General features: G+C 43.6%; 1 protein-coding gene across 2 annotated transcripts in view; it reads left to right on the forward strand.

Annotated features, from left to right (window-relative positions):
- LOC134945223 (multidrug resistance-associated protein 1-like) overlaps positions 1-5,919 on the forward strand; it is a 337,654-nt gene extending 331,735 nt beyond the window's left edge. For both annotated transcript variants that reach the window (XM_063934380.1, XM_063934379.1), the window contains exon 32: positions 865-5,919. In XM_063934380.1, coding sequence (XP_063790450.1) covers positions 865-973 — 109 coding nt within the window. In that variant the 3' untranslated portion in view covers positions 974-5,919. The remainder of the gene's footprint in view (positions 1-864) is intronic.
- The last annotated feature ends 5,543 nt before the right edge of the window (positions 5,920-11,462 follow it).

Here is an 11,462-nt window from a genome sequence, read left to right on the forward strand (position 1 = left end):
ATTGTCTGCAATACTTGTATATAGTTATTGCCTAACTAAAGGGTTATTGTTGAGCCATCTGTTGAGAGGCTCAGTTATATTCATACTGTTAACTGGGTATAGTATCACGAGTTATACGGTGTGATTGGTGTGGCTGGTATGAGTCTTACCCGGGATTCAAAATCCTTCCTTATTATGTCAGCTCGTCCGGGCACAGTGTCCTAACTGAGGCTTGGAGGAGGGTCATAGTGGGAGGAGCCAGTGCACACCAGGTGACCTAAAGCTTTCTTTAGTTGTGCCCAGTCTCCTGCGGAGCCGCTATTCCCCATGGTCCTTACGGAGTTCCCAGCATCCACTACGGACTACGAGAAATAGATTTACCGGTGAGTAAAATCTTATTATATATATATATATATATATAACACAAATTGGTGGGCGGCACTCCAAGGATTTGTAAAAGATTCCACAGCTACACAAGCTTGTGTAGCTGTGGAATCTTTTACAAATCCTTGGAGTGCCGCCCACCAATTTGTGTTGTCTGCTGGGCCCTGTAGTGCCACGGGAGGGCACCCAGGTATTTATGTTGTGCTGTTGGAGTGCCGGTCATACATGCATATATATATATATATTTTATTTTATTTTAACTAAAATCATTTGGGATAGAGTTAAACTCACGTTCTTCACCAAACGCACTCATTAAAAAAAAAACACGACAATTTCGGAGTGGTTTTTGGCAAAATAAATAGTCAGTTAAGTTGTTAGGTGCCTTGAGTCATATCGGAGAAAGAGGAAAATTATGGAGAAATTTATTATTATCACCACAAATAAATGCAAATTTGGAGCAACAAATTGAAAATACTTTATTTCATTGCTTTGTCTCCACAGGTTAGTCATTTTTGACAAAGGTGAAATTGTGGAATTTGACACTCCATCAAGACTACTTGAAAATAAAGGACTATTTTACTCTATGGCCAAAGATGCAAATATCATTTAAATCCATTAATTACTGCCCAGCAGACTCAGGAAGCTTGCAAATAGCTACACCAACTCCTCCTGGCCAAACTGTGCTTCTTACGGCAAATATGCTCCCAATCTATCTTTTTTGATTTCTGAATGAATTATTTCATTTCTGTACATCAGTGTGCAACTAAAGCCGGGTACACGCCTAAAAATGTATCTGTCCAATCTGTCTGGCGGCAGCACAAATCTGGTAATGGCAGCCAACCAAATAACAACCAACCATTTGCTCCCAAACGCTGGAAAGCGGACAAAAACGATTGCTTGGATACATTTGTTAAACGGATTGAACCAATTTGTCTGAACGACCATTGACTGTTTTCCAGTGTTTGGGAGCAAATGGTCGATTGTAATTTGCTCCAGTACATTACCAGATTTTTGTTCCCACCAGACAGATACATTTTTAGGTGTGTACCAGGGACGTGTGGTGAGCTAAATGGCACAGGAGGCACTGGCTAGCACCGTAGCCAGATTTAAACCCAGTATATGAGCCATAGGGTACATCTGGGCATTATACACAGGTGCAGTAGTATAAACTTCTGGAAATTTGATGAGTTTTGATCTGAGAAGTGCGGAAAAGGTCAGCTAACCTGCCATAGACTTTTTACTCCAGAGTTTTGGCTATAAAAATGATTAGAATAATGCAAAGAAGATATTTGAAACATATTCTTTGTATTTTTCATATACTTTATACAATCAAAACTCTGGTACAAATGTTAGTATGACACCCCACCGCACGTCACTGGTGTGTACCCGCCTTGAACGCGTGTTACAATCAAAACATTTTACACCAAATTGTAAGTCTAAATCATGAGCAACTGCTTGCGCACATTACTTGTTTTACTTTGATAGACCAGACAGACATTTGTGATTCATGTGCCATGTAGCACATTTGCAGAGTCATTAGACTTCAAGGATTTACAATACAGTCAGTCAGCTTCATCCAACTGGATGAACATTTTGACAAAACTTATTCACATTGGTTTAGCCACCTGCATTTGATATTGGATAGCTTGTCACCACCTATTGATTCTTAAACAATTCAATAAAAAGATTAAGGATGCGATGTATCAAACCTGGGAAAGGGGTAATATGGGAAGAAATAAAGAACCAACCAATCAGCCCCTGTCATTTTTCAAACACAGCCTGTTACATAATAGTTAGGAGCTGATTGGTTGGTACTTTTTCTCTCTCCACTTTATCACTCTCCAAGGTTTGATATATCTCCCCCTGAATTTGAAAGACTAGATTTTAACATGTGTAGCAAATGAGATTGTGTGTTCACATTGCAGATATCTCATGGTATGAATGTTACATACTTCTCCATTATATCATCATTATTTGTACTTTTAAGGTTTTAGAATTATGCAATTGCTAAATTTTGCACATGTGTAACTCCAGATTACTGCAGATTGTATGAGCCAGGGTGATCAAGGCATTTCTTTACTATGGATTTGTAAAAAATTGTTAGTACCTGTACTATTATAACTGCTGATCAGAATGTTAGGACTCTTGTTACTAGGAGTCATACTGTAGTACCATTATTATCTCATTTCTTTCTGATAGAGCAGATTTGGTTGCGTTGGTTTGGTGCCCAACAGTCACTGGTAATTGCTACTATCAATCTGTAGCGTGGCAGTGACAGCCTGGGAAACACAGGAGAATAAGGGCCAGGAGTGAGTAACTCAAATGTTATTTTCAATTGATACTCTTAAGGTTCAGAGTATGAACATCTTTCTCCCTGCATGAAAGTAAATACTATGGCACTTATTTTTTTCTAATCTGAATGCTTACATAGAAAATGATATAAGGCGTGGTAAAAGGATTTTTTTAATCTTGGACAGCACATGTATTTACAATGATCGCTTTCCCCTTCCAATATAGAGCTTTCTTCACCAATATTGTCAACATTGCCAAATCACAACTGCCTGTATTATGAATAGAAGGGAACTATCCGCTGCAGTGCAATGTTTCTACCCCTACTGACGTGTCCACCTATATCTATCCTCCCTGCACGTTTTGCAGCCCTTCTTGTCACGCCATGCAGTGTTGTGACTCAGTAGCACTGAGTGTCTTTATGTGCATCTTTTTCCATTAAAATCATCTTATTCACAAAAGAATGCAAACAGGACACACAAGCAGCTTATGTTGATTACAATGATATGCGGCATGTTTATATTTTGTATGTGAACATGACTGTATCTGCATGCAAAATGGTACTTTAGGGTTTTCCTAGAAAACACTGCAATTTACCATTGCATATTCAGTTACAGACACGCACAGAATATAGGCATGCCGCATATCATTTTAATAAGCAGAGTCTGCTTGTGCGTCATATTCACATTGCGGTCATCAGCAAAAAAGACACCCAACACTAATGGAGTTGCATGGGACCTATGAGCTCACTCACGCCAGGCATCTCCCGCTGCATGGCTTATTGAGGCAAGATGTATGAGGACACATCTGTATATCTGTATCAGACCTGCAGAAAAGGGCACTTATTTCTCATACGTATAATGATCCCCAATACAATAAGTCCTCATGTGGCAAAAGCATAGCTGTGGGTTTGCTCCTATACAATTCCTTAAAGTAAAATCATTTCCATTCCAGTATACTACCTGTGCACTGTATCTCCCAGAAATATACATAAATATATGCTTAGGATGACTAACAAATGCTTGAAAAATAGCAAAAAGCAATACATGGAACACTAATTAATGCTAATTAGTGAATCTAACAAGTGGTATATAGGGGGTCATTCTGACCTGATCGCTCGCTGCCGTTTTTCGCAGTGCAGCGATCAGGTCAGAATTGCGCATGCGCCGCAGTGCGCTGCGCATGGCTGACGGCTGTCGTTGCCTAGCGATTGCCTCTGCCTGATTGACAGGCAGAGGTGGTCGCTGGGCGGGAGGGGGCGACACGGTGGCGTTTGGCCGCCGTTTTGTGGGTGCAGTCCGGCCAACGCACACGTCACACGCAGCCGCTGCAACCCGGGCAGCGACGAGTAGCTCCCTGCCAGCACGCAAAAGCTGCGCTGGCCAGGAGCTACTCCTGCAGTGCTAAAGCATCGCCGCTGTGCGATGCTTTTGCACTTCTGCGGGGAGGGGGCGGACTTGACATGGGGTGCGGATTAGCCCTGTGCTGGGAGTTTCACCGCATGTCAGTGTGCCTGATTTGCAGGGCTACGATAAGGTCTGAATTAGGCCAATTGTAACAAAATAAAAAGTGCATGTCTTGGGTTTTACCCTGTACCAATAGCAATAGCCCATATATTGTAATACAGCTTTAGCAACACAGAATAAAGGGCAACTTAGTGTAGACTCTGGCATCTACCAGCTAGTGGAGAGCTACCAGCCAGAGAGCTGCATGTACGGAGTCACTTCTCAGGGAATCTGTATTAACCATTCACTGCTGGGTGCTCTTGGGGAAGCCTGACCACTGTGTTTTTCAAACTGGAAATGTGTAACACCAGCCTAAGGAAATTTCCGGTTACTTTAAGAACACAGTTCTATGTGAACAATTATGCTGTTTGTCCTATTAACCACTTGGACATTTGCTGTTGTTTTTTTTAATCTAGAACTAGAAACATGACTGCATTTAATTGGTTGCTGTTGGTAACAGCACATTTATGTACATTGTACCATATTACACAGAAAATGTGTTTATACTCTTTTTTCCTTTTTTAACATAAATTCCTTCATAAAGTTGTTAGTGGCATACCTTAGTAGCTAATCTATAATCATTACATGAAGCAAACTCCACTGTAACATATTTCCCTGTATCACAGTTCTAAAGTTTTATACTTCAACTATTAATTGGCGTGTTCTACCTCTGGTGTTCCCATCTCCAACAGAGAATTTACATAAGTGTCATACATCTTGCCTTAATGCGCCACACAGGGGAAGATGCCTGACGTGAGTGCGCTGTCTGGTCTCATGCAACTCCATTGGCGTCAGGCATATTTTTTCCCAAAAAATTATGCAAATAAGACACATAAGCATACTCTGTGGCTGTATCTGCATATGAAATGGTACATTAGTGTTGTCTAGGATGCAGATACAGCCATGGTCACATATAGAATATAGGCATACCGCATATCATTTCAATCAACATAAGGTGCTTGTGCATCCTGTTCGCATCATTTTGCGAATAAGACACATTTTAAGAGAAAAAAGGTCGCAAAAAAGATGCTCGTTTGACTAGAAGGTCAGTTTAACGTGCCAGGAGGCTAGATATGAGTGGACACATCTGTATCAAGTAGACAATACTTTCCTTTTGACAGATCACCTATCCTAAAAGTTATCTATAGATCGATCACGTTTTGTCATGTGAGCAAATACCAAAATGGCAGGTGGTCCAAAACATATGTTACATCATGATTATATGTGTTTGTTAGAGAAAGAGCTGTTACAATCTAAAGCAAATATTATTTTATGTTTATTGTAACAAAAGAATTTCTGTAGAGAACAGTCCTTAGCTGACCTGTCAGTAAAGCAGATCACTTCATGAAAATAGACAGCAAGGTGGAAATGTAAGGAGTGATTTGTCACTTTTACAGATTTTTGAGGATTGTTGCAGCTGGATTTAAAGAAAAAAATCTTTTTTTCTTTTTTTTTCTCAAGCTAAAGGCCGGGTTTTGCGTAAAGAAACTGGAACTATAATCCTGCAAAGAACGCCCAAAAACTTATTTTGACAAAACACTCTTTAGTACATTTCCACCCAAACTTTAAATGGTTTGACTATCATAAGACACTCCAAGGCCACCTACTCACTTACATTTTGATGTCGGACATCAGTCAGTGTACTTGTTATACGTATATATGTTTTAAAAATGAATACAATATTAATATATATCTTTATGCAGATTACCTCAACGCTACCTCTTTGTGAATGTTGTCAATAAAACATATATTCCAATTCATAGTCATTCTTTGGAGTTTGTGTAATTCATAGTCATTCTTTGGAGTTTGTGTAATTCATAGTCATTCTTTGGAGTTTGTTCAACAATTATCTACAGATGTAGCCACTCTCACCGTGGCTACTTCTTGCTGCAGAAGGCGCGGCCACATGCATGTCTAGGACGCACGTGCCCCATTTGCATGAGTGGGAACGGCAAATGTCACCTAGCTGAGAGTGCATGTTGAGCGCAGATGTAGCCATGATGAGTGTGGCTACGTCTGTATATACTAATCTTCTAAAGTGTGTCCTGTCTCCAGCATGCATGTGCAGTGGGATCCTGGTAGCGTGCCACAGGTGCGTGTTCCTTCAATGGCTCCCATTGTAGCGAGTCATGGGACAGACCTTAGCGAATAGGAGGAGTGGACCCACCAGTAACAGATAAGTATGCTGCCGAGGAAGGGGATGGGATGTGGTGGGTGCAGGACAGGGCGGAGCTGGTGACCTGATATATTTCAGATACTTTTACTAGTCTAATATAATTGTGTGAAGAAAAAAAATGCAGCCTCATTTGCATTATGTTATCCTTGTATTATGACACCCTTGATTTTCAGAGTTTCGCATGCTTATGTGGACTGTGCCTATTCTGTTTTGTACTAAAATTTTAATTTGAGCACGTTTTAGTTTTGCTAGAGGGTCCAGTAGTTGTAATTATACCATTTGTGCTGGTGACTCACGATATTAAAGAGTAGCTAAATACTTTTTTGGCTCTTGAGCTAAAACTCATACTGTCAAACTGCGCTCCCTGCGGCCGCGAAAACCCCCCATTTGAATCGGCCCCATAGTGTGTCTCAACACTTCAGAATATTACAATAAGGACCCCTCAACTCTACTGTTCAAGGGAATTCAAAAAATATATAGGCATTAGAGAGGTGGAAACATGACAGCTGAACAAATAAAAAATTAATCAAAATCCCAACCAAATGGTCTAAATATAGATATAGGCATAAAAACCTTTTTGGAATAAAAACCTTTTTTTAAAAAAAAATAAGAATTTACTTACCGATAATTCTATTTCTCATAGTCCGTAGTGGATGCTGGGGACTCCGTCAGGACCATGGGGAATAGCGGCTCCGCAGGAGACAGGGCACATCTAAAGAAAGCTTTTAGGATCACATGGTGTGTACTGGCTCCTCCCCCTATGACCCTCCTCCAAGCCTCAGTTAGGTACTGTGCCCGGACGAGCGTACACAATAAGGAAGGATCTTGAATCCCGAGTAAGACTCATACCAGCCACACCAATCACACCGTACAACTTGTGATCTGAACCCAGTTAACAGTATGATAACAAACGAAGTAGCCTCTGAAAAGATGGCTCACAACAATAATAGTAACCCGATTTTTGTAACAATAACTATGTACAAGTATTGCAGACAATCCGCACTTGGGATGGGCGCCCAGCATCCACTACGGACTATGAGAAATAGAATTATCGGTAAGTAAATTCTTATTTTCTCTAACGTCCTAGTGGATGCTGGGGACTCCGTCAGGACCATGGGGATTATACCAAAGCTCCCAAACGGGCGGGAGAGTGCGGATGACTCTGCAGCACCGAATGAGAGAACTCCAGGTCCTCCTTAGCCAGAGTATCAAATTTGTAAAATTTTACAAACGTGTTCTCCCCTGACCACGTAGCTGCTCGGCAAAGTTGTAATGCCGAGACCCCTCGGGCAGCCGCCCAAGATGAGCCCACCTTCCTTGTGGAGTGGGCCTTTACAGATTTAGGCTGTGGCAGGCCTGCCACAGAATGTGCAAGTTGGATTGTGCTACAGATCCAACGCGCAACCGTCTGCTTAGACGCAGGAGCACCCATCTTGTTGGGTGCATACAATATAAACAACGAGTCAGATTTTCTGACTCCAGCTGTCCTTGAAATATATATTTTTAATGCTCTGACAACGTCCAGTAACTTGGAGTCCTCCAAGTCGCTAGTAGCCGCAGGCACCACAATAGGCTGGTTCAAGTGAAAAGCCGAAACCACCTTAGGGAGAAAATGAGGACGTGTCCGCAGTTCTGCCCTGTCCGAATGGAAAATCAGATATGGGCTTTTGTACGATAAAGCCGCCAACTCTGAAACTCTCCTGGCTGAAGCCAGGGCCAGTAGCATGGTTACTTTCCATGTAAGATACTTCAAATCTACAGATTTGAGAGGCTCAAACCAATGAGATTTGAGAAAATCCAAAACTACGTTTAGATCCCACGGTGCCACTGGGGGCACAATCGGGGGCTGTATATGTAGTACACCCTTGACAAAAGTTTGTACTTCAGGCACTGAAGCCAATTCCTTCTGGAAGAAGATTGATAAGGCCGAAATTTGAACTTTAATAGACCCCAATTTGAGGCCCATAGACAATCCTGCCTGCAGGAAATGTAAGAATCGACCCAATTGAAATTCTTCCGTTGGGGCCTTCTTGGCTTCACACCACGCAACATATTTTCTCCAAATGCGGTGATAATGTTGTGCGGTCACTTCCTTCCTAGCCTTAATCAAGGTAGGAATAACTTCCTCTGGAATGCCCTTTTCTTTTAGAATCCGGCGTTCAACCGCCATGCCGTCAAACGCAGTCGCGGTAAGTCTTGGAACATACAAGGTCCCTGCTGAAGCAGATCCCTTCTTAGAGGTAGAGGCCACGGATCCTCCGTGAGCATCTCTTGAAGTTCCGGATACCAAGTTCTTCTTGGCCAATCCGGAGCCACTAGTATTGTTCTTACTCCCCTTTTCCGAATAATTCTCAGTACCTTTGGTATGAGAGGCAGAGGAGGAAACACATACACTGACTGGTACACCCATGGTGTTACCAGAGCGTCCACAGCTATTGCCTGAGGGTCTCTTGACCTGGCGCAATATCTGTCCAGTTTTTTGTTGAGGCGAGACGCCATCATATCCACCTTTGGTTTTTCCCAACGGTTCACAATCATGTGGAAAACTTCCGGATGAAGTCCCCACTCTCCCGGGTGAAGGTCGTGTCTGCTGAGGAAGTCTGCTTCCCAGTTGTCCACTCCCGGGATGAACACTGCTGACAGTGCTATGACATGATTTTCCGCCCAGCGAAGAATCCTTGCAGCTTCTGTCATTGCTCTTCTGCTTCTCGTGCCGCCTTGTCTGTTTACGTGGGCGACTGCCGTGATGTTGTCCGACTGGATCAACACCGGCTGACCCTGAAGCAGCGGTTTTGCCAAGCTTAGAGCATTGTATATCGCTCTTAGCTCCAGTATATTTATGTGAAGAGACGTCTCCAGGTCTGACCATACACCCTGGAAGTTTCTTCCCTGTGTGACTGCTCCCCAGCCCCGTAGGCTGGCATCCGTAGTCACCAGGACCCAGTCCTGTATGCCGAACCTGCGGCCCTCTAACAGATGGGCACTCTGCAACCACCACAGGAGAGACAACCTTGTTCTTGGTGACAGTGTTATCCGCTGATGCATGTGCAGATGCGATCCGGACCATTTGTCCAGCAGATCCCACTGAAATGTTCGTGCATGGAATCTGCCGAATGGAATTGCTTCGTAAGAAGCCACCATCTTTCCCAGGACTCTTGTGCATTGATGTACTGACACAGTTCCTGGTTTTAGGAGGTTCCTGACCAGTTCGGATAACTCCCTTGCTTTCTCCTCCGGGAGAAACACCTTTTTCTGAACCGTGTCCAGAATCATTCCCAGGAACAGCAGACGTGTTGTCGGGGTCAATTGAGATTTTGGAAGATTCAGAATCCACCCGTGTTGCTGAAGCACTACTTGGGTTAGTGCTACACCGACTTCCAGCTGTTCTCTGGACCTTGCCCTTATCAGGAGATCGTCCAAGTAAGGGATAATTAATACGCCTTTTCTTCGTAGAAGAACCATCATTTCGGTCATTACCTTGGTAAAGACCCGAGGGGCCGTGGACAAACCAAACGGCAGCGTTTGAAACTGATAATGACAGTCTTGTATCACGAACCTGAGATACCCTTGGTGTGAGGGGTAAATTGGGACATGCAGATAAGCATCTTTTATGTCCAGGGACACCATGAAGTCCCCTTCTTCCAGATTCGCTATCACTGCTCTGAGTGACTCCATCTTGAACTTGAATTTCTGTATGTACAGGTTCAAGGATTTCAGATTTAGAATAGGTCTTACCGAACCGTCCGGCTTCGGTACCACAAATAGTGTGGAATAATACCCCTTTCCCTGTTGTAGGAGGGGTACCTTGACTATCACCTGCTGAGAATACAGCTTGTGAATGGCTTCCAATACCGTCGTCCTTTCTGAGGGAGACGTTGGTAAAGCAGACTTTAGGAACCGGCGAGGGGGAGACCTTTCGAACTCCAACATGTAACCCTGAGATACTATCTGCAGGATCCACGGGTCCACCTGTGAGCGAGCCCACTGATTGCTGAAAATCTTTAGTCGACCCCCCACCGCTCCTGAGTCCGCTTGTAAAGCCCCAGCGTCATGCTGATGGCTTTGTAGAACCCGGGGCGGGCTTCTGGTCCTGGGCAGGGGCTGCTTGCTGCCCTCTCTTACCCTTTCCTCTGCCTCGCGGCAGATAAGACTGTCCTTTTGCTCGCTTGTTTTTATAGGAGCGAAAGGACTGCGGCTGAAAAGACGGTATCTTTTTCTGTTGGGAGGGGGTCTGAGGTAAAAAAGTGGATTTGCCGGCAGTTGCCGTGGCCACCAGATCCGATAGACCGACCCCAAATAATTCCTCTCCTTTATATGGCAATACTTCCATATGCCTTTTGGAATCCGCATCACCTGACCACTGTCGCGTCCATAAACTTCTTCTGGCAGATATGGACATCGCACTTACTCTTGATGCTAGAGTACAAATATCCCTCTGAGCATCTCGCATATAAAGAAACGCATCCTTTAATTGCTCTAGAGTCAATAAAATACTGTCCCTATCCAGGGTATCAATATTTTCAGTCAGGGAATCCAACCACACTACCCCAGCACTGCACATCCAGGCTGAGGCTATTGCCGGTCGCAGTATAACACCAGTATGAGTGTATATACTTTTCAGGGTAGTTTCCAGCCTCCTATCCGCTGGATCCTTGAGGGCGGCCGTATCAGGAGACGGCAACGCCACTTGCTTTGATAAACGTGTGAGCGCCTTATCCACCCTAGGGGGTGTTTCCCAGCGCGTCCTAACCTCTGGTGGGAAAGGGTATAATGCCAATAACTTCTTAGAAATTAGCAGTTTTCTATCTGGGTTAACCCACGCTTCATCACACACGTCATTCAATTCCTCTGATTCTGGAAAAGCTACAGGTAGTTTTTTCACCCCCCACATAATACCCCTTTTTGAGGTACCAGCAGTATCAGAGATCTGCAAAGCCTCCTTCATTGCCGTGATCATATAACGTGTGGCCCTGTTGGAAAATACGTTTGTTTCTTCACCGTCGACACTAGATTCATCTGTGTCGGTACCCGTGTCGACTGACTGAGGTAAGGGACGTTTTACAGCCCCTGACGGTGTCTGAGACGCCTGAGCCGGTACTGACTGGTTTTCCGGCCGTCTCATTTCGTCT

Source organism: Pseudophryne corroboree, chromosome 7, assembly GCF_028390025.1.
Source record: "Pseudophryne corroboree isolate aPseCor3 chromosome 7, aPseCor3.hap2, whole genome shotgun sequence".
In the NCBI taxonomy this organism is placed as follows: domain Eukaryota; kingdom Metazoa; phylum Chordata; class Amphibia; order Anura; family Myobatrachidae; genus Pseudophryne; species Pseudophryne corroboree.